General features: G+C 42.4%; 1 protein-coding gene across 7 annotated transcripts in view; it reads left to right on the forward strand.

Moving 5' to 3' along the window:
* NAALADL2 (N-acetylated alpha-linked acidic dipeptidase like 2) overlaps positions 1 to 27,583 on the forward strand; it is a 1,057,096-nt gene that overhangs the window by 953,684 nt on the left and 75,829 nt on the right. For all 7 annotated transcript variants that reach the window (XM_063916285.1, XM_063916288.1, XM_063916286.1 and 4 more), the window contains one exon: positions 13,002 to 13,095. In XM_063916285.1, coding sequence (XP_063772355.1) covers positions 13,002 to 13,095 — 94 coding nt within the window. The remainder of the gene's footprint in view (positions 1 to 13,001; positions 13,096 to 27,583) is intronic.

Below are 27,583 nucleotides of genomic sequence, written 5' to 3' on the forward strand. Positions count from 1 at the left end.
GTGTTGGCTGTGTACTCTTTTGGTTGCATTTTATTGACACAATTTTATACCTTGAACTGTGTATACATTATTAAAATAACTTTTTACTAATTGGCCTGTTGGCCTCTTGTTTGGGTGACTATTTGGTGAGGGGTGTCTTTTACAGGTCCCCAGATTCAAATACCCTCCAGTCTACATTCCGACGAAAATAATACTGGAAGAACTGTGTAATTACATTCCACTTTAGCGCACTTGGGAATTTGTGTTTATTCTTGTATGCTTTTGAGGTCCCCCAACAAAGATCTCTCCCGTGGTGCCGCTTCTAGGTTGGCGCGAGATAAAGATACTACTGTGTTTTTATATATATATATGTATATATATATATAGAAAAACAAGGGGTACCCTTAGGCGCTACGTGGAGCGGAACTGAGCTGCAGCTAAGACGAACCCCCTGTTAGGTGGGGCCCTAAGATATCAAACCAACAAACTAGAGTCTAAGTGCGCTAATGGATAGTACTGTATATCATAAATAAACAGATTTAAAAGATTCAACTTTCAGTTTTTAATACATAAAAGCCACAATAGCATAAAACATCTGTGAGCATATAAACATCTCTTTACAGAATGTATAGACAATGTATACAAACAGTTTCTGTCAGATGGAAAATTCAAGTGAAACTTGAGATTCGTGGTAAATCTTCCTTAGTAGTATAGAATACAGATGGAATACAGTACTCGAGCACAACCCAACACGTTTCGTCCCTAACTGGGACTTCCTCAGGGGTAATATCTAAATGACAGAATACAGTCACTACACAATCTTTATTAGTGTGCAGTTATACAAATAATAGCTAACATAGCTATACATACCGAGTGCCAGATGTTTTTTACAGATAATCCCAAAATTGTGTAAAAAGCTCACTGAATATAAAAGCAGGCAAAGGACCTGATAAAATGAAAAAGGAGTGGTGTATAAAATATTTTATGGTCTCTGATAAATGTAGGAACAAAGCAAAAAGATGAGGGAGGATGGGGATAATACGTACCAAAATGACTGGGAAAGCAGTTCAATATTATGAAGCCCCCAGTCACACAGAGTCCAGATAACAAATGGACAAATAGGTGACCTAAATTTAGGTCACCTATTTGTCCATTTGTTATCTGGACTCTGTGTGACTGGGGGCTTCATAATATTGAACTGCTTTCCCAGTCATTTTGGTACGTATTATCCCCATCCTCCCTCATCTTGTTGCTTTGTTCCTACATTTATCTGAGACCCTAAAATATTTTATACACCACTCCTTTTTCATTTTATCAGGTCCTTTGCCTGCTTTTATATTCAGTGAGCTTTTTACACAATTTTGGGATTATCTGTAAAAAACATCTGGCACTCGGTATGTATAGCTATGTTAGCTATTATTTGTATAACTGCACACTAATAAAGATTGTGTAGTGACTGTATTCTGTCATTTAGATATTACCCCTGAGGAAGTCCCAGTTAGGGACGAAACGCGTTGGGTTGTGTTCGAGTACTGTATTCCATCTGTATTCTATACTACTAAGGAAGATTTACCACGAATCTCAAGTTTCACTTGAATTTTCCATCTGACAGAAACTGTTTGTATACATTGTCTATACATTCTGTAAAGAGATGTTTATATGCTCACAGATGTTTTATGCTATTGTGGCTTTTATGTATTAAAAACTGAAAGTTGAATCTTTTAAATCTGTTTATTTATGATATACAGTACTATCCATTAGCGCACTTAGACTCTAGTTTGTTGGTTTGATATATATATATATATATATATATATCGACTTTTAACTAACTTTAAAAGTGTCACCTTTTATTGATTGTCTAAAAATCTCCAATTTTAGTGTTATTTATTTACGCAATGTTATGTAATATACTATTATTTGCCATAACTGTCTAAATAAATTAATCTTATACTTTTTAGCTAATATGTCAGTCAGAATTTGTAGAACTTGAGACACCTAAGGTCGCCTTATATATATATATATATATATATATATATATATACAGGTTGTGTCTCCCTTATCCAAAATGCTTGGGACCAGAGGTATTTTGGATATCGGATTTTTCCGTATTTTGGAATAATTGCATACCACAATGAGATATCATGGTGATGGGACATAAAGCTAAGCACAGGATGCATTTATGTTACATATACACCGTATACACACACAGCCTGATGGTAATTTTAGCCAATATTTTTTATAACTTTGTGCATTAAACAAAGTGTGTGTACATTCACACAATTCATTTATGTTTCATATACACCTTATACACAAAGCCTGAAGGTCATTTAATACAATATTTTTTGTAACTTTGTGTATTAAACAAAGTTTGTGTACATTGAGCCATCAAAAAACAAAGGTTTCACTATCTCACTCTCACTCAAAAAAGTCCGTATTTCGGAATATTCCGTATTTCGGAATATTTGGATATGGGATACTCAACCTGTATATATATATATATATATATATATACACTGCTCAAAAAAATAAAGGGAACACTAAAATAACACATCCTAGATCTGAATGAATGAAATATGCTTATTAAATACTTTGTTCTTTACATAGTTGAATGTGCTGACAACAAAATCACACAAAAATTATCAATGGAAATCAAATTTATTAACCCATGGAGGTCTGGATTTGGAGTCACCCTCAATATTAAAGTGGAAAAACACACTACAGGCTGATCCAACTTTGATGTAATGTCCTTAAAACAAGTCAAAATGAGGCTCAGTAGTGTGTGTGGCCTCCACGTGCCTGTATGACCTCCCTACAACCCACACAAGTGGCTCAGGTAGTGCAGCTCATCCAGGATTGCACATCAATGCGAGCTGTGGCAAGAAGGTTTGCTGTGTCTGTCAGCGTAGTGTCCAGAGCATGGAGGCGCTACCAGGAGACAGGCCAGTACATCAGGAGATGTGGAGGAGGCCGTAGGAGGGCAACAACCCAGCAGCAGGACCGCTACCTCCGCCTTTGTGCAAGGAGAAACAGGAGGAACACTGCCGGAGCCCTGCAAAATGACCTCCAGCAAGCCACAAATGTGCATGTGTTATTTTAGTGTTCCCTTTATTTTTTTGAGCAGTGTATATATATATATATATATATATATATATATATACATACAGGTTGAGTATCCCATATCCAAATATTCCGAAATACGGAATATTCCGAAATACGGACTTTTTTGAGTGAGAGTGAGAAACAATATAAAAGTGAAAATTTGTTCATCTGCTTGACCACTCAGAACACATCTCTGGGGAAATCTCCCCATTAGTACAGCCCTTTAGATTGTGCTGTTAGCTCAGTTGACAAGGCCATTATTTTATGATATGTCTATATATTCCATCATGATTCTCCTTAGTGTACAGTACTACATCATATCTAGACAATTTGTAAAAGAAAAATATTATTATTACTAAAAGGAAGATCTTTTGAACGGCAACTTGCAACATACACATATATAGTTGTAAAAGCTCCCAAATGATGATAGCAGATATTATTGCATGTAATATTATGTATGTTATAATAGTAAGATCTCTAATTTCTGATCATTACATAAAAACTAGACATGACTGAATCAGCTGTTATTAATAATTCTCCAGCAGCAATCTGCGCAGTGTGTCCCCGATAGCTGCCTCAGATGGTTCCTCCGTGGGCAGGATGTACTTCACATGGAGCTGTTTATATGGGAGGCAATCAATTTGCTGGCTGTTGGGATACCTGCACCAGGTGAAAGGCCGGTGATTGGAATACCAACCGTCGCCCAGAATCCCCACTCAGGTAGTAGTCATTGCCACCACCCCGAGGGGGCGGTCACCACCATGCCCAAAGCGTGGTGATCACAGTGAGCCCGCAAGGGGACACTTTGTGCTTGCCGCCAGTATTCCCACTGTCAGGATTCTGGAGATGATCTATTGACTGCTGGGATCCCAACAGTTGGCATATCATACTGATCCCATTCATATAGTGTATATCATACTACCACATACACAAACATCAGTTTTCCCATATAAGCCTTGGTACCTTGTATGACTTATCTCCCACAGTGTATGCTTCGAAGCATGCCCAATATGGCTACCTCACCTGGTACTTTCATGGATGGGATGCAAAATACATGGACCTAGCGAATATGTTTAGAACCCTACTTCTAATGTTAGGATGCTGCAGCCACCAATTTTCTGTCATGTCTTCTAGGTCGTAACCTATTCCACCCAGAATAATCCTATATAGTGCGCTCAAGGTACCTTCGTAGGTAGAATATTTAACACATGGAGGTTATTATCCAGAATGTCTGCATCAACTCTGTATTATGCTTTGTGTCCACTCTAGGCTTTTGCTGTTTTTAATTATTTCTGTGTGGTTCTCTACTTGCTGTAATCCCAATTCCTTTGTACGCTGATTTTGATGTCTTTAAAGCAACTTTGAGTCCTGCTGGAGAAAAGCAATATATAAATAAAATTATGATGATAATTATTATTATTGTTATTATTATTATTATTATTATTACTGTTACTACTACTACTACTACTACTACTACTACTACTACTACTACTACTGCTACTACCAGCAGTGGCTCCGGCTTAATTTTAGTAGGGTGGGTGCTGCTATCCCTGTGCCCAGAGAGGAGACAGCCAACCACGAGTCCCAACACCTACGCAATGGATTTAGCAGGCACCTTTACCAGGGCATGTGCAGAAGGCTTCATTGGCTGCAGCCCATAGTAGCTGGCTAGGGCTGCACGAAAAGGCAAGTAGTGGCTTCCTTGAGGATGCTAGCTTTCTGCTAATCGCAGCCCGGTCTGGCAGTCACCTGCCAATGGTACTGCATGTAGTATATTTGACTGACAGGTATGACTTCCAATAGGATGTCACTGCCAGTCACTGTAAAGGTAGAGCAGTCATGGACTGCAATCACTGACACTGAGCTGAGGTGGCGGATTTTACCTGAGGGGCTGCTGTCCTGCAGACCATAGGTAAAATCCGCCACTGACTACTGCTGACTACTACTACTAATACTACTACTGCTACTATCAATTCAAAGATTAATTAAATGATTCACTCAATATATGTATGAAAATATTTATGAAGCAGTGAAGAATGGGTCAGATTTTCTATAGTGAATTAAAAATTGTGTGCTTGTTTATGAAATTGATCACTACTGTATGCATATGATACTCAAATCTACCTTTCCTCCCTAGTGATGAGCACCGGAAATTTTTCGGGTTTTGTGTTTTAGTTTTGGGTTCGGTTCCGCGGCCGTGTTTTGGGTTCGAACGCGTTTTGGCAAAACCTCACCGAATTTTTTTTGTCGGATTCGGGTGTGTTTTGGATTCGGGTGTTTTTTTCAAAAAACCCTAAAAAACAGCTTCAATCATAGAATTTGGGGGTCATTTTGATCCCAAAGTATTATTAACCTCAATAACCATAATTTCCACTCATTTTCAGTCTATTCTGAACACCTCACACCTCACAATATTATTTTTAGTCCTAAAATTTGCACCGAGGTCGCTGGATGGCTAAGCTAAGCGACCCAAGTGGCCGACACAAACACCTGGCCCATCTCGGAATGGCACTGCAGTGTCACGCAGGATGGCCCTTCCAAAAAACACTTCCCAAACAGCACATGACGCAAAGAAAAAAAGAGGCGCAATGAGGTAGCTGTGTGAGTAAGCTAAGCGACCCTAGTGGCCGACACAAACACCTGGCCCATCTAGGAGTGGCACTGCAGTGTCACGCAGGATGGCCCTTCCAAAAAACACCCCCCAAACAGCACACGACGCAAAGAAAAATGAAAGAAAAAAGAGGTGCAAGATGGAATTGTCCTTGGGTCCTCCCACCCACCCTTATGTTGTATAAACAGGACATGCACACTTTAACCAACCCATCATTTCAGTGACAGGGTCTGCCACACGACTGTGACTGAAATGACGGGTTGGTTTGGACCCCCACCAAAAAAGAAGCAATTAATCTCTCCTTGCACAAACTGGCTCTACAGAGGCAAGATGTCCACCTCATCATCATCCTCCGATATATCACCGTGTACATCCCCCTCCTCACAGATTATCAATTCGTCCCCACTGGAATCCACCATCTCAGCTCCCTGTGTACTTTGTGGAGGCAATTTCTGCTGGTCAATGTCTCCACGGAGGAATTGATTATAATTCATTTTAATGAACATCATCTTCTCCACATTTTCTGGATGTAACCTCGTACGCCGATTGCTGACAAGGTGAGCGGCGGCACTAAACACTCTTTCGGAGTACACACTTGTGGGAGGGCAACTTAGGTAGAATAAAGCCAGTTTGTGCAAGGGCCTCCAAATTGCCTCTTTTTCCTGCCAGTATACGTACGGACTGTCTGACGTGCCTACTTGGATGCGGTCACTCATATAATCCTCCACCATTCTTTCAATGGGGAGAGAATCATATGCAGTGACAGTAGACGACATGTCCGTAATCGTTGTCAGGTCCTTCAGTCCGGACCAGATGTCAGCATCAGCAGTCGCTCCAGACTGCCCTGCATCACCGCCAGCGGGTGGGCTCGGAATTCTGAGCCTTTTCCTCGCACCACCAGTTGCGGGAGAATGTGAAGGAGGAGATGTTGACAGGTCGCGTTCCGCTTGACTTGACAATTTTGTCACCAGCAGTTCTTTGAACCCCAGCAGACTTGTGTCTGCCGGAAAGAGAGATCCAAGGTAGGTTTTAAATCTAGGATCGAGCACGGTGGCCAAAATGTAGTGCTCTGATTTCAACAGATTGACCACCCGTGAATCCTTGTTAAGCGAATTAAGGGCTCCATCCACAAGTCCCACATGCCTAGCGGAATCGCTCTGTGTTAGCTCCTCCTTCAATGTCTCCAGCTTCTTCTGCAAAAGCTTGATGAGGGGAATGACCTGACTCAGGCTGGCAGTGTCTGAACTGACTTCACGTGTGGCAAGTTCAAAAGGTTGCAGAACCTTGCACAACGTTGAAATCATTCTCCACTGCGCTTGAGACAGGTGCATTCCACCTCCTATATCGTGCTCAGTTGTATAGGCTTGAATGGCCTTTTGCTGCTCCTCCAACCTCTGAAGCATATAGAGGGTTGAATTCCACCTCGTTACCACTTCTTGCTTCAGATGATGACAGGGCAGGTTCAGGCGTTTTTGGTGGTGCTCCAGTCTTCTGTACGTGGTGCCTGTACGCCGAAAGTGTCCCGCAATTCTTCTGGCCACCGACAGCATCTCTTGCACGCCCCTCTCGTTTTTTAAATAATTCTGCACCACCAAATTCAAGGTATGTGCAAAACATGGGACGTGCTGGAATTTGCCCATATTTAATGCACACACAATATTGCTGGCGTTGTCCGATGCCACAAATCCACAGGAGAGACCAATTGGGGTAAGCCATTCTGCGATGATCTTCCTCAGTTGCCGTAAGAGGTTTTTAGCTGTGTGCGTATTCTGGAAAGCGGTGATACAAAGCGTAGCCTGCCTAGGAAAGAGTTGGCGTTTGCGAGATGCTGCTACTGGTGCCGCCGCTGCTGTTCTTGCGGCGGGAGTCCATACATCTACCCAGTGGGCTGTCACAGTCATATAGTCCTGAGTCTGCCCTGCTCCACTTGTCCACATGTCCATGGTTAAGTGGACATTGGGTACAACTGCATTTTTTAGGACACTGGTGAGTCTTTTTCTGGAGTCTGTGTACATTTTCGGTATCGCCTGCCTAGAGAAATGGAACCTAGATGGTATTTGGTACCGGGGACACAGTACCTCCAACAAGTCTCTAGTTGCCTCTGCAGTAATGATGGATACCGGAACCACGTTTCTCACCGCCCAGGATGCCAAGGCCTCAGTTATCCACTTTGCAGCAGGATGACTGCTGTGATATTTCATCTTCCTCGCAAAGGACTGTTGGACAGTCAATTGCTTGGAGGAAGTAGTAAAAGTGGTCTTACGAGTACGACTTCCCCTCTGGGATGACCATCGACTCCCAGCAGCAACAACAGCAGCGCCAGCAGCAGTAGGCGTTACACGCAAGGATGCATCGGAGGAATCCCAGGCAGGAGAGGACTCGTCAGAATTGCCAGTGACATGGCCTGCAGGACTATTGGCATTCCTGGGGAAGGAGGAAATTGACACTGAGGGAGTTGGTGGGGTGGTTTGCGTGAGCTTGGTTACAAGAGGAAGGGATTTACTGGTCAGTGGACTGCTTCCGCTGTCGCCCAAAGTTTTTGAACTTGTCACTGACTTATTATGAATGCGCTGCAGGTGACGTATAAGGGAGGATGTTCCGAGGTGGTTAACGTCCTTACCCCTACTTATTACAGCTTGACAAAGGCAACACAAGGCTTGACAAATGTTGTCCGCATTTCTGTTGAAATACTTCCACACCGAAGAGCTGATTTTTTTGGTATTTTCACCAGGCATGTCAATGGCCCTATTCCTCCCATGGACAACAGGTGTCTCCCCGGGTGCCTGACTTAAACAAACCACCTCACCATCAGAATCCTCCTGGTCAATTTCCTCCCCAGCGCCAGCAACACCCATATCCTCCTCATCCTGGTGTACTTCAACACTGACATCTTCAATCTGACTATCAGGAACTGGACTGTGGGTGCTCCTTCCAGCACTTGCAGGGGGCGTGCAAATGGTGGAAGGCGCATGCTCTTCACGTCCAGTGTTGGGAAGGTCAGGCATCGCAAACGACACAATTGGACTCTCCTTGTGGATTTGTGATTTCGAAGAACGCACAGTTCTTTGCTGTGCTTTTGCCAGCTTGAGTCTTTTCATTTTTCTAGCGAGAGGCTGAGTGCCTCCATCCTCATTTGAAGCTGAACCACTAGCCATGAACATAGGCCAGGGCCTCAGCCGTTCCTTGCCACTCCGTGTGGTAAATGGCATATTGGCAAGTTTACGCTTCTCCTCCAACAACTTTATTTTAGATTTTTGAGTCCTTTTTTTACTGATATTTGGTGTTTTGGATTTTACATGCTCTGTACTATGACATTGGGCATCGGCCTTGGCAGACGACGTTGCTGGCATTTCATCGTCTCGGCCATGACTAGTGGCAGCAGCTTCAGCACGAGGTGGAAGTCGATCTTGATCTTTCCCTATTTTTGGAACCTCAACATTTTTGTTCTCCATATTTTAATAGGCACAACTAAAAGGCACCTCAGGTAAACAATGGAGATGGATGGATACTAGTATACTTATGGATTGACGAGCGACTGCCGACACAGAGGTAGCTACAGCCGTGGACTACCGTACTGCGTCTGCTGCTAATATAGACTGGATGATAATGATATAAAATATATATATTTATATCACTACTGCAGCCGGACAGGTATATATTATATAATGACGGACCTGCTGGACACTGTCAGCTCAGCACTGCAGACTCCTAAAGTAAGCTACTAGTATCAAGAAGATAGAAGAAAAAAAAAACACCACGGGTAGGTGGTATACAATTATGGATGGACGAGCGACTGCCGACACAGAGGTAGCTACAGCCGTGGACTACCGTACTGCGTCTGCTGCTAATATAGACTGGATGATAATGATATAAAAATATATATATATATCACTACTGCAGCCGGACAGGTATATATTATATAATGACGGACCTGCTGGACACTGTCAGCTCAGCACTGCAGACTCCTAAAGTAAGCTACTAGTAGTATCAAGAAGATAAAAAAAAAAAAACACCACAGGTAGGTGGTATACAATTATGGATGGACTAGCGACTGCCGACACAGAGGTAGCTACAGCCGTGGACTACCGTACTGCGTCTGCTGCTAATATAGACTGGATGATAATGAGATATAAAATATATATATATATCACTACTGCAGCCGGACAAGTATATATTATATAATGACGGACCTGCTGGACACTGTCAGCTCAGCACTGCAGACTCCTAAAGTAAGCTACTAGTATCAAGAAGATAGAAAAAAAAAAGACACCACAGGTAGGTGGTATACAATTATGGATGGACGAGCGACTGCCGACACAGAGGTAGCTACAGCCGTGGACTACCGTACTGCGTCTGCTGCTAATATAGACTGGATGATAATGATATAAAAAATATATATATATATATATCACTACTGCAGCCGGACAGGTATATATTATATAATGACGGACCTGCTGGACACTGTCAGCTCAGCACTGCAGACTCCTAAAGTAAGCTACTAGTATCAAGAAGATAGAAAAAAAAAAACACCACGGGTAGGTGGAATACAATTATGGATGGACGAGCGACTGCCGACACAGAGGTAGCTTCAGCCGTGGACTACCGTACTGCGTCTGCTGCAGTGCTAATATAGACTGGATGATAATGATATAAAAAATATATGTATATCACTACTGCAGCCGGACAGGTATATATTATATAATGACGGACCTGCTGGACACTGTCAGCAAAATGCGTTTATAGAATAAAAACACCACACGACGAGTGTTTAACTTTTTCAGGCAGACAATCACAATATACTGGTGGTCAGTGGTCACTGGTCAGTCACACTGGCACTGGCAGTGGCACTCTGGCAGCAAAAGTGTGCACTGTTAAAATATGTACTCCTGCTATAACTGCTCCCCAGTCTCCCCCACAATTAAGCTGTGTGAGCAGTGAGCACTCAGCACAGTCAGATATACAGTATTACATAGATGATGCAGCACACTGAGGCTGAGCACAGATATGGTATGTGACTGTGTCACACTGTGTATCGTTTTTTTCAGGCAGAGAACGGATTAATTAAACTGGTGGTCACTGGTCACACTATCAGCAAGTAGTACTCCGTCCTAATATGCTCCCCAAAATTAGTAAATCAAGTGTCTCTTCTCTCTCTACTACTCTCTAGTCTACTCTAAACGGAGAGGACGCCAGCCACGTCCTCTCCCTATCAATCTCAATGCACGTGTGAAAATGGCGGCGACGCGCGGCTCCTTATATAGAATCCGAGTTTCGCGATAGAATACGAGCCTCGCGAGAATCCGACAGCGGGATGATGACGTTCGGGCGCGCTCGGGTTAGCCGAGCAAGGCGGGAAGATCCGAGTCTGCCTCGGACCCGTGTAAAAAGCGTGAAGTTCGGGGGGGTTCGGTTTCCGAGAAACCGAACCCGCTCATCTCTATTCCTCCCGTGATTTGTCTCTATCTGTATTGGGCCGGGTCACTGAATGCCACTCTGCCATTTCATCTTGGATGTCATCTCGCCACCTCAAATTAAATATCTCCAAAACAGAGTTAATTATATTTCCACCGGCCAATAGCAGTTACCAACCTGATATTTCTATCACTGTTGAGAACTCTACAATCAACCCTACACCACAAGCTCGCTGCCTAGGTATCATACTTGACTCAGAATTGTCCTTTGCTCCCCACATTCAATCTGTCTCAAAATCATGTTACATGCATCTAAGAAACATATCCAAAATACGATCTTATCTTACACAAGACACTGCTAAAACCCTAATCCATGCTCTCATTATCTCCCGCATTGATTATTGCAATAGTCTTCTTACTGGTCTTACTAAGATGAGACTCACACCATTACAATCCATTCTGAATGCAGCTGGGAGGCTAATATTCCTGGTTAGACGTTCATCGTCTGCAGACCCACTTTGTCAGTCCCTCCATTGGCTACCTGTTATCTACTGTATTTAATATAAAATACTGTTACTTACACATAAGGCTATTAACCATACTACACCAACATACATCTCTTCACTTATCTCAAAATATCTCCCAACCCAGCCCCTTCACTCTTCACAAGATCTTCCTCTCTCATCAACACTCATTACTTGCTCCCATGCACAATTACAGGACTTTCTTCGGGTTGCACCCACTCTGTGGAATGTCCTACCACATACAATAAGACTCTTCTCTAGTCTTCAAACCTTCAAGCGTTCCTTGAAAACTCACCTATTCAGACAAACTTATCAAATTGCAGAACCGCTCACATTACCTTCATACAGTAGCTCTCCTATCCAATTATATACTCACAGTTCAGTCCACCCCCCCACACATATTTTCTTTCTTCACTCTCCTTTCCCCTGAACCTGGTTCATCACTGCTGTGATGTGATATCATGCAGCCCACAAACGACCTTTACAATCTGGTGAACAACTAGATAACAACAATAGATAGCACCTGTCCTTGTGTATCAATGCCTATTTCCCCACAGATTGTAAGCTTGCGAGCAGGGCCCTCCTCCCTTTATGACTGTTTGTTTTTACTCTGTTTTGTCTTCTAATTGTGTCCAGTTGTAAAGCGCAACGGAATTTGCTGTCCTATATAAGAAACTGTTAATAAATAAATAAATAATGAATAATACTTATGTATATTGAATACAATTGATATAAATAAGAAAAATGGCACCCAAATGGTGAACTAGATTTGCATACGTGACAAAGTGCAGCTAATAGACGATAACTGGTTAATTTTGAAGACCACATTTGAATCATAGTCAACTTGTGATCAAACCGTTAATATGTTTCTGTCTATTAAGCCAATGAAATGTGTTTTGAATTTTGAATGACATTCACTAAGCTGAGGAGATGCAGCCACCACAGAGCTGCCAATGATAATGTTACATATGATCTACTTGGTGCACATCCATTTTTCTGGTGGCTTCTCTTTATTATTTAAATATCCTTCACTGTTTGGGCACCTAATTTGCAGATTTAGTGTTAGCATTCAACAAGTGCATAGAGATTACTGCAACCCTGCACAATTTTGGAAGTAGCTTTTATTTGCTTTGGAGATTTGTTCAAACTACAATTGCTGTTTCAAATTAAATTGTACTTTATACTGGTAGCATTAAAATGACATACTAAATGCATCACTTACAGTATTTAAGTTTCATGTAATTTAGATTTAGGTTGGTCTGGAACATGATAAACTTTAGTGCACTTATGGTTTTAACAAATGTCTTGCATTCTAAATATATCAGAAATGAATGTGACAATTAAGCACTTTGTTTTTGTTTTTTTGTTTTTTTCCAGCTGACCTCAGAAATGGTTCTGCGAATTGCTAGTGATGCCGTTCTACCTTTTAATGCACTAGATATAGCATTAGAAATTCAGAAGAACATTGAAGGTAATCCACAAGGAACTCTGCTTCTCATATTGTTTCTTTGCTAAAATATACTAGTGGATGTATAGGAATAAGAAATTGCCCCGCACTTCTTATTTCTGTGTTTGGTATAAGTACATTCTTTTTTCCCAGGGCTCACTAAAAAGGATGGTTTGTCAATCAAATTATTTCACTACTTTTCAGCAAATCTTATCAAAGTGTAGATAAAGGTTATATTGTGTGGAGACAATACTCCAACTTGTTTTTCTGCAAAACAGCAACTTTAAATGGACACTACTTGAAGCAAAGCCAATTTTATATTCCATAACATTCACAAGCTAAAAATTGCTGAAATATTTATAGGGATATAGTTAAAGCATTGGCACCATGGGAGGTTTTAAAAGTAATCTAATTTAAGAAGCCATGTGGTCTGTCTCTCTCTCTCTCTCTCTCTCTCTCACATCTCTTTCTATCTGGGGCATAAGTTCAGACCAGGCACTTGGAGATGAAATAGAAGGTAGTGCCCCTCCAGTGGCTTTGACTTGCACACGTGGTGACGTCCCAGCGACTTGCCAGTGGTACATCTGGGAAAATAAAGATTCCTTCTTCCAGCTAATTGTGGTGATAAGGAATCTTTATTTTTGGGTGCAGGCTGCAAATGATAATAAATAGAGCCCTGAGGGGAAGTTTTATCAAAGATCGACGAGAGATAAAATTGTGAGATAAACAGCGGTGCAAGTATGCCGGTACACTGGGGTACAGAGTATCCTTAAGAATTTGGCAGCGGGTATGCAGTACCACCTGCCACACACTTTGCCATTACCACAATTATAATGTGCCACAAAGCAACAAGACCATGGTGCTTGGCAGCACGACGGCTCCTCCCACTTTGTCAGGGTTACTGGGAGTGCGACACTGGCTGTATTTTCCTGTTATAATGGAAGCATTACTATATATTGTTATTAAGTTGGGCGCATTGCTATATATTTCTATTATACTGGAGGTATCACTATATATTTCTATTATACTGGAGGTATCACTATATATTTCTATTATACTGGAGGCATCACTATATATTTTTAGCCTTGCCTCCAGATCCCCCCCCCAAAAAGGGGCTGTCATATGGCCAAGCCGCTAGTGTTATGTAGCCACTCCCACTAGAAGCATGTGACCACGCCCCCTTACAACACATGATCACGCCCATTTTTCGGCACTCAGTACCACTAAGAAAATATTTCTACTTGCACCACTGGAGATAAAGTACTTTCAGTCAGCTTCTGCCTTACATTTGACAGGCTGTGCTTGAAAAATGACATGAGTGGATTGCTTGGTACTGTACATAATCTTTTACAATTTTATCTCTATCTAAGCTTTGATAAAAAAAAAAAAAAAACAGCACAGGAATTAGTGTTATATATAGACAAAGATGAAGCACAATAGAACTTGACATGAAAAAAAGCTGTGTCTGCTGCATTATAGCACTTTATATACAGATTCAGACTCATTTGCACATATATGTCCAAGTGTTGCATATCAGATTTATCAGTACAGTCTCATGAAGTGGTTTTGCTACATCCAATTTTTTAATTGTGCAAATAAGAAGCACATTAGAGCTTAAAAGATGCTCAGCAAACACAGAGTTACATGGAACCTGGTGAATCAAGAATCTGTAATAATAATGACCGCATAATATTGCTTATTCAGCATATTTAACAAAACAGATTGGGTGACTGTGTGATTGATGTATTGGCCCCCTGCTGCTGGACTGAGATTTCAGACAATTTTTATATTATTGTTTGTGCATTTTCTATGCTTTTGATACACTGTAATACCTTTTCCAAACAGATCATTTTATTTTTGAGAAATTGTCTATAGATTATGAAGATCTACTTCAAGTGGTAACATATTGGTGGAGGTCCTTGACCTTTTTTCACTCAGATATGCTTGTAGTAATCACCTTTTGGTATCAGGCTACACCACTGATATACGAATAGGCACACTCTGGCACGTTAGGCCATTGACCAACTGGTTGTATGGAATTTTAAAAATTAACAAGACCTTCTTGCAACTTTAAGATCTAAAGTAATCATAGCCCTTCTTTGACTAGGGGTGCAGACAGAGTTAGAGTAGGAAGTTCCTACAACTTGAGGCATGATGGCTTTAATGAAAACTTATAGTTATCATGTTATATGTAAACGGTGTAGTAAACATTTGAAACATCTGCATAGTCAGTGTGTGATGTGTGTGTTTCTTTGCTGTGGAAAAGCCAGGGAGTGCCGCCCATGCTGAATACCATATAGATATATTTTGAGTAATTGCTGCTTTGGACTAAAATATTTTACATTCACAGCAGTGCACAATGGTTTACACAACCCTATTACTACACACTGATGTTAAATAAAAGTATTTTAATGTCACAAAAAGATCTTCCGAAATATTGCACCATAATTATGTATATAGAAAATCTGATGTAAATAACAACATCTCCCTCCTCCACATCATATAGCCTTATACAAAGCTGCAAACCTACACAATATATAGCCTCAAAAAAATACTGTAACCCTACACAGCATATAGCCTCACAGAAAGACCGTAACCTTACACAGCATATACTGTAACCTCAATGAAGGGCTGTAAGCCTTTCCACCAAATGGACTCATACAAAGGCTTTAAGCCTACAGAGCATATAGCATCATACAAATGCTGTAATCCTACACAGCATAGGGACTCAAACAACGGCTTTAACCTTACTCAGCATATAACATCATACAAATGCTGATTTATTCATAACACTATTAGGAGGGAGGTAAAGTGAAAATCAAACTACCTTGGTTCAGGGCACAGACAAATTGTGTTATTTTGCCAATAATTAGATTTTTTTTTTTTTTTTAAGTGACATCTGTTTTACTTGGTATATGCACAAGACATTTTTTAAAGAAGAGGTTATTCATTATAAAAGTTTTCTGAATTTTCTGCGATTTGTCATTTTATTGAAATATTTGGTAAGAAGACATTTTAAAAGAGAATTGGAACACAAATTGAGAATTTTTTTTAGTACAAAGTTAGAGAACAGAAATTTCATCACAAATTCCACTTGTATCTAGAAAGAGATCTTGCAGTAAGATAAATCTATATTTCAAGCAATGTTTTCGTATACTTACCTGAGTGTACAACTCATGAATATGAACAAAACAGTGTTTTAGTAAAAAAAAAAAAAAATAATAATAATAAAACACCACTTTTTGTACCAACTACGTACAAGCGGTCAAAGGGAGGAAACAGAAATACATTTTTCTCTAGCATCCATAATGGATATTGGGGAGACTTAGGGGGTCATTCCGACCTGATTGCACACTAGGATTTTTCGCTGCACTGCGAACAGGTCTGAACTGTGCATGCGTATGCACCGCAATGGGCAAGCTTGTCGTATGGGCACAAAGCTGATCGTTGCTGAGCGAAGGATTTTACAAGGAATCCATTTGCACAGCTGAACACAAGGTGATTGACAGGAAGAAGGCGTTTGTGTGTGTCAACTGACCGTTTTCTGGGAGTGTTTGGAAAAACGCAGGCGTGTCCAAGCGTTTGCAGGGCGGGTGTCTGACATCAATTCTAGACAAGAACAGGCTGAAGTGATCGCAGCAGCTTAGTAAGTTCTGAGCTACTCAAACTGCACAAAACTTTTTTATACCACTGGGCTGCACATGCGTTCGCACACTTGCAAAGCAAACATACACTCCCCTATAGGCGGCAACTATCTGTTCGCATCATTGCAAAAAATAGCTAGCGAGCGAACAACTCGGAATGACCCCCTTAGTACGATGGGTCCAAAGTAGCTGGTGCACTTAAATTTCTTCATTGGGTGTTCTGGCTCCTCCCCACTATGCCCCCTCCCACAGCCAGTTTAGAAAAAAGTGCCCTCAGGAGCGGCTGCTCCAGAAAGTTTTCTTCAATTTCTTTTAAACGTATTATTTTTGGTATGCTGTTTGGGCAACAGTATACCTGCACCATGGGAGTTAGGGGGGAAATGGTCACCGGCCTTGCGAGGTATCTGAGACACTTTCCTGCTGCAGGACCACAGTCCTGAGAGGTTGTCTGTTCAGCGGGGCACTGCACCTTAGCTGTCGCAATAGCAGCACACCTGTGGTGAGTACAAACCGGGGGCCCCACTAGGATTGTCCCCCAGTTCACAGTGTAGCTGAACATGGATGCAGCATATGGGACCCTCCTGGGGGGGACCCGCTAGATCCCCCCATATAAACTGGCTTGGAATAGCTTAAACTAGCACTTGTGTGATGTGTTTAAGCAGAATAGGAGACTTTGCCAGTATAAAAATCACTGTAGCTCTGGTGCCATTGGGGGGGTCGGGGGGCGGAGCTACCTCAGAGCGAGACCAGAGGTATTTTGGCACCTTCCTCTGCTTAATGAAGCTGCAGCAGCAAGCACACACAGCTCTTCTTGACTCACAAGACATGCTGTAAAACTGGTACAGGATGTAGCAAAGGGGGAGAGCAGCTATTGAACACAATCTGTGTCCTATACAGGACAGAACTCATTAGTGTTTCACTGTGTTATAGTTAGCTGACAGCCTCACTGGGGCTGTACACCAAAGGTGTGTTGGTGTCTATCTCTGTGTGTCTCCTCTCACATACAGTAAGGGCAGGCTTGATCAGTATTACTGTCTGTGTATGTAATTGGGATTACTGTAAACATGGGTAAACACAAGCTATGCAGTGTCTGCCACACCAGATTCTCTCCCTTATCTACTGATTCTGTTTCATGTGAACAATGCAGCCAATCTTCACAACTCAGTGAGGGGGCTGGAGGAGTGTGTCCAGAGCCCTCCTGATTAGGGGCTCTTAAGACTATGATGTCTGATATGTCATCACAACTCACTGCTAATGTTCAGAAAACTCAGCTACTACAACAAGCTGTTGCAGATTTAGCTGCTAGTGCAGATGTTACACAGCTCCCCTTCTCTAGTTCAGGACCACAAAAGCGTGGTTTACCTGCTCTGCTCTCTGATTCAGATGAGGAAATACAAGAGGATGGGGATGACTTGGATCCCATTAGTGGGGATTCCACTTCTGCTCAGGGTATTGAACCCCTCATTCTGGCTATATGGGATGTGTTAAAGCTCCCTCTAGAGGATGCTGCGTCACAGCAGTCATTTTTCTTCACACAAAACAAGCCTAATGTCACTTTTCCTTATTCTGCAGAGTTAGATGACCTACTTAAAGTAGCCTGGAAAAATCCAGACAAAAAATACCAAGTGTCAAAAGATTTTTGCACACTTTCCCATTTGCTCCTGAAGGTAGGAAATTCTGGGAAGAATCCCCGGGGGTTGACGTATCAGTCTCTCGACTGTAAAAATAGGCGATGCTGCCTGCCCTAAGCTCCTTTACCATAAAGGACCCTGGGGACAGAAAAATAGAGACTACACTAAAGTCTATCTACACGGCGGCTGGTGTATCGCAGAGGCCGGTCATAGAGGGTTGCTGTATCACCCATGCCGTTCACAAGTGGGCTTCTGAAATTCAGGAGGGCCTCTCCGTGATATGCCTCTGGTCACTACGGTGACTCTCCTGTAGCACATTTAGGAAACTGCACGCATCCTGTGTGACTTGCTCAAGGAGATGGGCAATATTAATGCTAGGTCTTCTGCCATGGCAGTGTCGGAGTGCAGGGCTTTGTGGTTGCGTCAGTGGATAGAGGAAGCAGAATCCAAGTGTAGTGTGGAATCCCTCCCCTTTTCTGGGGAATGGATCTTTGGAGTTGAGTTGGATACGTGGATTTCCAAAGTCACTGCTGGGAAATCCACATTTATCCTCTCTGGGGCCCCGCCGGCTAGACGTTCCTATCCGGGGCCATATGTTCAGTCCTTTCAGTCTAACAGATTTCGATCTAGGGCCGGAGGTACCTCCAATGCAAATAGAGGCACCAGAGGTAAGTCAAAAAGACCTGAAACCACTGCTTGTCAGGAACAGAGCACCAGTTATGCTACCACTAAGTCCTCAGCATGATGGTGCCCACCCACCCCGAGGAGATCTCAAGGTGGGAGCTTGACTTTGTCACTTCAGCCACATCTGGGAAAGCTCCTGCCAGGATACCTGGGAAAGGGACCTCATTTCTCAGGGCTACAAGCTGGAGTTCGACGGTGATCCTCCCCAACGATTTTTCAAATCAAGCTTGCCAGATTTGGAGGATACGCAACTTATGTTGAAACAGGCCATCCGAAAGTTGGTCCAGTCCCACGTCATTGTTTCAGTACCAATACCACAATGAGGCAGGAGTTATTACTCCTACCTGTTTGTAGTACCGAAGGCAGACGGCTTGGTAAGGCCCATTTTTAATCTAAAGTCCTTGAACCCTTACATAAAGGTATTTAAGTTCAAAATGGAATCCCTGAGGGCAGTGATTGCGGGCCTGGAAGAACAGGAATTCCTGGTTTCCTTGGATATCAAGGAGGCCTACTTTCATATTCCAATTTGGCCACCTCATCAGGCTTATCTGAGGTTTGCCCTCAAGAACGATCACTACCAGTTTCAGTCACTACCCTTTGGCCTGTCCATGGCTCCGAGGGTATTCACAAAGGTGATGGCTGAGATTATGTTCCAACTCCGGGTCCAGGGGGTCAATGTTGTCCCTTACCTGGACAATCTTTTGATAAAAGCAAGATCCAGGGAGCTTTTATTGCTCCATATCGACCACACTATCCAACTTCTGTCACTTCATGGGTGGATTCTCAATCTACAGAAGTCCCACCTGGAGCCAATTCAGCAGCTCCTGATCCTGGGGATGTTACTAGATATGGTGGCCCAGAAGGTGTTCCTCCCGGAGGACAAAGCGAGAACACTTCAGGAGATGGTCTGCATGGTGCTCCGACCTGCTTGAGTGTCCATCCTTCTTTGCATAAGATTGTTGGGGAAGATGGTCGCCTCATACGAGGCGATCCAATATGGGAGGTTCCATGCCAGAACATTTCAATTAGATCTCTTGAGCAAGTGATCCAGATCACATCTACAGATGCACCGGATGATTCGACTGTCGCCTCAGGCCAGGATTTCCCTCCTGTGGTGGCTGCAGTCTTCCAATCTCCTGGAAGACCGGAGTTTCGGGATTCAGGATTGGACCACACTCACGACGGATGCGAGTCTGCGAGGATGGGAAGCTGTCACCCAAGGGGCGTAGTTCCAGGGAGGGTAGTCAGCCCACGAAGCCCTCCTTCTGTTCAACATTCTGGAACTTCGGGTGATCTACAATGCTCTGCTTCAGGCCTCTCCTTTGCTCACAGATCACGCGATCCAAGTTCAGTCGGAAACCGCCACAGTTGTGGTGTACATCAATCATCAAGGAGGGACAAAAAGCAGAGCATGCATGTGAGAGGTGTCAAACATACTCCTCTGGGCAGAAATAAATGCAAGAGCAATGTTGGCAATCTTCATTCTGGGTGTGTACAACTGGGAAGCAGACTTCCTGAGTCATTAGGGGAGTGGGGACTCCACCATCAGATGTTTCAGCAGATCATCCACTGGTGGGGCTGTCCACAGATAGACATGATGGCTTCTCAACTCAACAAGAAGCTTCACTGGTATTGCTCATGAACCAGGGACCCTCAGGCGAGGGCAGTGGATGCACTGACGTCACCTTGGCCTTACCGGCTGGGCTGTTTCCTCTGATTCTGTTGCTCCCAAGGGTGCTCAAGCAAATCAGAAATCAAGGAGTCCAGGCAATTATGATTGCCCCGGATTGGCCTCGGAGGGTGTGGTACGTGGATCTTCTGGACATGTCCATCGAAGACCCTTGGCCTCTACTACTAAGAAGCAATCTTCTTTACCAGGGACCGTTCATCTACAGTACCCGGACTTACGGCGACTTCATTTGACGGCATGGAGGTTGAGCGGAACATCCTAGCTCACAAGGGCCTTTCCAAAAAGGTTATTGCTACCATGGCTCAGGCCAGAAAACCTGTGACGTCAAAACACTATCATATCTGGAGAAGAGATGTCTCTTGGTGCGAGGAACACACGTATCCGCCTGCAGAGTTCCAATTGGAATGTTTCTTACATTTCCTGCAGGCTGGTGTGGATAAGGGCTTACATCTGGGTTCCATTAAGGTCCATATTTCAGCTCTCTCAATTTTCTTTCAGAAGAAATTGGCAGTGTTGCCAGAAGTTCAGACCGTCTTGTAAGGGGTACTCCATATACAACCTCCTTTTGTGCCGACTACGGCACCCTGGGATTTGAATGTGGTGTTGGATTTTCTACAGTCCTCCTGGTTTGAATCTCTGACGATGGTAGAAGACAAGTACCTCACGTGGAAGATGGTGATGTTACTGGTCCTGACTTTTGCTAGGCGTGTCTCAGAATTGGGAGCCTTATTGTGTAAAAGTCCATACTTGGTCTTTTACAAGGACAGAGCAGAGTCGCGGACTAGTCAGCAGTTCCTGCCGAAGGTAGTCTCTGCATTCCACTTGAATCAACCTATTGTGGTTCCGTCAAGTTCTGGCACTTCTGCTCCTATGGAGACATTGGATGCTGTGTGAGCCTTGAAGGTCTATGTCAGGCGAACGGCTCGGATCAGAAAGATGGATTCCTTGTTCGTGCTCTACGATGTGCGGAAAAAGGGTTGTCCCGCTTCGAAGCAGTCCATTGCTCATTGGCTTAGGCTTACTATCCAACAAGCCTATGTGTTGGCAGCCTTACCTGTTCCTAAGTTTCTGAAGGCCTAATGTAGAAGATCGGTGGGCTCTTCCTGGGTGACTGCCCATGGAGTATCGGCCTTGCAACTATGCCGAGCTGCTACCTGGTCAGGGAAGAACACTTTTGTTTAGTTCTACAAGTTTGATACCCTGGCCAAAGAGGATTCCCAGTTTGGGCAGGTGGTGCTGCAGCAGTCTCCACACATTCCTGCCCGTTCTGGAAACTTTGGGATGTCCCCATCGTACTAAGTCTCCCCAATTTTCCTACGGATGCTAGAGAAAATAGGATTTTAATTACCTACTGGTAAATCCTTTTTTAGTAGTCCATAAGGGATATTGGGCACCTGCCTCAGTGCGTTGATTTTTCTACAGGTTCTCTTTTATGTGATCACCTGTTCAGCTGTTGCTGTTATTGTTACCACCTGTTGCTGGTTGTTGTATGTTAGTGGTGTGCTGGTATATAAATCTCACCACTCCTTGTTGTTATGTTCCTTCTCTCATATATGTCCTTTCTCCTTCGGGTACTGTTTTACCTATAACTGTATGTGGGAGGGGGGATAGAGAGGAGGAGCCAGCACAACCAGTGAAGAAATTTAAAGTGCACTTGCTCATTTGGACCCCATCTATACCCATCGTACTAAGTATCCCCAATATCCCTTATGGACTACGAGAGAAGGATTTACCGGTAGGTAATTAAAATCCTATTTTTAATCAATCAAAATCTTAAAACATGATATGGAATATCTTATGCATCACATACATGGTATGTGCATGTTATGTCTGATCGCATACCCACCAATAACAGATAAGCTCCCGACACTCCAAGGGAAAAGCAGATGCTTTATCTAATTATTATTCTTTGTACAGACTGTAATACTGTAAATATTTTTCAAAACCAGATCTGATCATACTGTAGCACAGAGGTTACCAACAAAATCTTGCACTCCCAACACTACACAGAAACAGCACTAAAGTAGTGAATAATCTAGTCACTGCGAAGTCCATAGGCCATTACTTCTAGATCGCTCTGCTGCTTTAGACACCGTTGACCGCTCTCTTCTCATACAAACACTACAATCCCTTTTTCTTCAAGATCCAACCCTCTTTTGGTTCCTATCCTACCTATCTTATCACTCTTTTAGTGTACACTTCTCTGAATCCACCTCCTCTTCGCTACCTCTTTTTGGAGTGCCGCAAGGCTTAGTCGTAGGTCCTCTGCTTTTCTCAATTTATACCTCATCATTTATTAAACTGATCAGCTGTTTTGGATTTCAGTATCATCTGTGTGCAGATGATACTCAAATCTACTTATCCTCCCCAGATTTGTCACCATCTGTATTGGTCCGTGTCACTGAATGCCTTTCTGCCATTTCATTTTGGATGCCATCTCACCACTTCAAACTTAATATTTCCACAACAGAATTAATTGTATTTTCACCAGCCAATAGTAGTTACCAACCTAATATCTCTATCACTGTTGATAACTAAACAATTAATCCTTTCTCACAAGCTTGCTGCTTAGGTGTCATTCTTGACTCTGAACTGTCCTTTGTTCCCCACATTCAATATGCCTCAAAATCATGTTACATGCATCTAAAATACATATCCAAAATAAAACCATACCCTTACACAAGACACTGCAAAAACTGTAATCCATGCATCCATGAACTCCTGTATTGATTATTGCAATAGTCTTCTTACTGGACTTACCAAAAGGAGACTCTCACCACTGCAGTCCTTTCTGAATGCAGCTGCAAAGCCAGACATTCATCGGCTGCAGATCCACTCTGTCACTCCCTCCATTGGTTACCTGTATTCTACAGTATTCAGTATAAAATACTTTTACACACACACAAGGTCATTAACCAAACTACACTGATTAACATCTCTTTGCTTATCTCAAAATATCTCACAACCCGATCTCTCCGCTCTTCTCAAGAACTATGTCTCTTATCCACACTCATTATTTGCTCCCATTCACGATTGCAGGACATTCTTTGGGCAGCACCAACTCTGTGGACTGCCCTACCACACACAGTTAGACTCTCCCCTAGTTCCAAACCTTCAAGCGTTCTCTGAATACTCATCCCTACAGACTGGCTTATCACATTCCAGAATCGCTCACTCAACCTTCATAATCTTCATAATCTTTCCTAACCTCTGTACAGTCCACACATGTCCTCACATATTTTTCTTTCTTCACTTTCACATCCTCGTGACCCCAAGCCAAAATCACTGTGTGACCTTATCATACAGCCCACCAAGAACCTATACAATCTGGTGGACAATTATGCAATAGATAGCATCTATCCTTATGTAGCAATTCCTATTTCTCAATAGATTGTAAGCTTGTGAGCAGGGCCTTCAAACCTCTATGACTGTTTGTTATTAACCAGTTTTTTTTATCATTGTTGTTTCCAATTGTAAAGCACAAAGGAATATGCAACGCTATATAAGAAACTGCTAATAAATAGCACAGCATGAGAGAAGAGTTTACAGCTGACAGTGTACTAACAGCTTTTTCTTGACAGATTGATGGACATCTTCATGTGGAGTAAATGACACATACAGTAATGTGCCATATTCGGAGTTGCAAAATTTACATCATAGGGGTATATTCAATTCTTGTCGGAAACTGCCGTCTTGTCGGAAAGACGGCAGTTTCTGACTTTTATAGGGCGGAAGGGCTTCCGACCTATTCAATGGCCCGGCTTTTTTTCCGACAAGTCGGGAATTCCAACTGGTCAGAAAACACGTGGATTGGCAGAATAACCGCCGATCCACATGTTTTGTCGGAAGTGGCAGCCAAATCTGACAGGTTTTGGCCCCATTTATGACAACGTCAATCCGCCTTTAATAAAAGTTGGATTGGCATTGTCGTGAACGACCAAATCACAAACAATAGGAGCAAATACACCATGAATGCAACACTAACTGTGACCAGGGCACTGAGAGAGGGCACTCATTACCTGCATCCAGGCCAGCTGCTAAGGGGGAGAAATGACCCCCTTTGCACATGTACTTCAGAGCATGCCCTTACCAACCCATGTCTAAGGCCCCTTGGTGCACAGAGCTATACCACAAGTGTAGTATGTAGGTGAGTCACCATGACAAAAGACCTGCATCATGAAAAGATGTGCATGTGCAATAAAAAGAGAGCAAGTTGCGCTGGGAAAAAATTCAACTTGGTTTAAGGCAAACTCTGAATGGGGTTAAGGGTTTATTTTTAATCTTTCACTTAATTTACATTTACCAAGCTAGCTAAACTAAACAGAAATCTATCAAGATTACACAGGTTATTTACTTTACAGGTTCTTCATATTATTCATGGTGCTTTGTTGACTGTAGCAAATGTTACTTAATTTGCATATAGTGCATTAACATAAAAGCTTGTCTTTCTGTTATCACAAGAGAAAGTCACGTTGATTTTGGAGATTGGCAGTGCTATACTGTTTGTATTTTATACCAAAAAGCAGAAATTTTAAAAAAAAATTGGTAAAGATTTTTCTTAATAATGAAAGTCCATTGAGCACCTATATTGTTTGTGGCCTGCACTTTACCCAGCATGACAAGTGGCCATCCACTTCATATATTTATTACTCTGGTTCATAGCAGCAGATCACTCTCGCTCTGCTCTGTTCTTACAGTTGCAGGAAGGACAGATAATTTACTGCTGAGTAATTTGTTGGAGTTGATTTATTGGGAGGCTTTTGAAAGCTTTGTGTTCTGAAAATGGATGACCTTGGTCTAGGTATTTGGTTAAAAAAAAGGACAAATTATTTTTGGAAAAAAGCAAAGATTGTATCTTGAGCCGTGATGAAAACAAATAGTGAGAGCGACACTTTGTACTCATTTGTACTAGTCTGTTTTAAATCACTGGAAATAGCGCTACAAATCTTGAATGATATAAGAGCTACAACCTGTCCGGTGGAGTAGGAGGTAATACTGTATCTCGAATAGGATGCAATAAATAAAAGCTGTCTTAACTCATTATATTGTAGGACAAGTATGAAGGAACAAACAGGAATGATCATTCTGCCAGCATACTTGCACTCAAACTGCAGTCGATTTGTCAACCTTTAAATTGTTCTGTTATTACATTTGTCCTTACAAGAAGTGCACTCAACTTTTAGATCTGGGGATTTGTCACTACCCCAATGGAGTGCGCCGCTTTTATGTATTTTGCCTCACTTTAAAGAAAATGAGCCGATCAACCTAAGTTAGCTAACTTCCAGGATTTGCTTTGATCTGTGTGTTTGATGATCCATTTGCATAATGTGAGTTATTACATATAAAATGTCCTATAAGTTGCATTTTAAAATGCTGCACTATTCCGTTAAGATTAGAGAACATCAAAATTATTGTAATTGTTATGTCCATTGAGTTTAACAAGATATCCTGCCCTGCTCATCCATTCTTACCTGTGGTCAGTGGTTTTTAGCACTTTCTGATCAATATAACCAGTTAGAAATAAAATACATTTAGCGCAGACTAATGGTAGCAACTCATAAAAAAAAAATTGTTCATATACTGAAGTTAAAACACATTCCGGCCTCATTTACAAAATGCAAAACTACTGTAGCAAAGTGCAGAGCCTTGTATGGTGGAGCTGTGCAACTTGATTTGTGCAGGTGTGTCTGGAAAAGAAGAGATTTGGGAAACCCCCTGCCTACCACTATACACTGTGACACAACATTCATTCCCTCCTCTTTTAAAATAAAGGCTATTGGTAACCTATGTGTAAAACAGTAGCACTGCCAGTGGTCATACAGATTTGATTTTGGGGTCTATTTTGCCATTTTCTTCATTGGTTCCCCATTAATTAAGTATTCAACTTTCTGCGAGTTACAGTTGTGGATAACAAAGTAGCAGTGCAATTAGCATTGCTCCTGCTACTTTTGCCATTTACAGTATAAGTTGCAGTCAGTGGCGTAACTAGAAATTTTTCTCCCCCAAGCCAAAAAAATCCTTCGGCGCCCCCCCCCCCCATACCCCCCGTAATTGGCACTAGCAAAGGTAGAAAAATGCACGCGCCGCAGGCGCGCGCCGTCAAAAAGGGGGTGTGGCTTTGTCGAAATGGGCGTGGTTTTGCGTGGAGGGCGTGACATTGCAGGAAAAGACTACCTTATACCCCAGTTTTGCAACCTGCACGCCCAGATGTTGACCACCACAGGAAAGAAAAATAATCCTGATTCATGCCCCTTACATTATTTGTCATTTTTCCTCCTTATAGTAATGCCCAGTATACATTATTCCACATACTGCAATGGCCCTTAGACATTATTCCACACACAATAATGCACATGACACAATATGCACACACTGTAATGCCCCAGACACATTATGCCACACACCGTAATGCCCCCGACACATTATGACAGGAATCGCAATGCCCGTTATACATTATGCTACACACTGCAATGCCCCTGATACATTATAGCACATACAATGTCTGTGACACAGTATGACACACACCAGAATGATCCTGAGACATTATACCACATACCACAATGCCCGTGATATAGTATACAACACACCGTAATGCCTGATACATTATGACACACACCGCAATGTCCGTGATACATTATGCCACACACCGTAATGCCCATTACACATTAAGTTCTACAGTAAGGCTTCTAATTACTTTTAAATTACCTGCTCGTTGCCAGGGGTTTCATGCTCTTGGTTCCATGCACGGTGCCAGGGGTTTTCATGCTCAGGGTGTCATGCTCGTTGCCAGGGGTTTCATGCACTGGGTGTCATGCTCGTTGCTAGGGGATAGTGCTTGTTGCTAGGGCCATGCTCCCAGTGCC

The sequence above is a fragment of the Pseudophryne corroboree genome, chromosome 4 (assembly GCF_028390025.1).
Source record: "Pseudophryne corroboree isolate aPseCor3 chromosome 4, aPseCor3.hap2, whole genome shotgun sequence".
Classification (NCBI taxonomy): Eukaryota; Metazoa; Chordata; class Amphibia; order Anura; family Myobatrachidae; genus Pseudophryne; species Pseudophryne corroboree.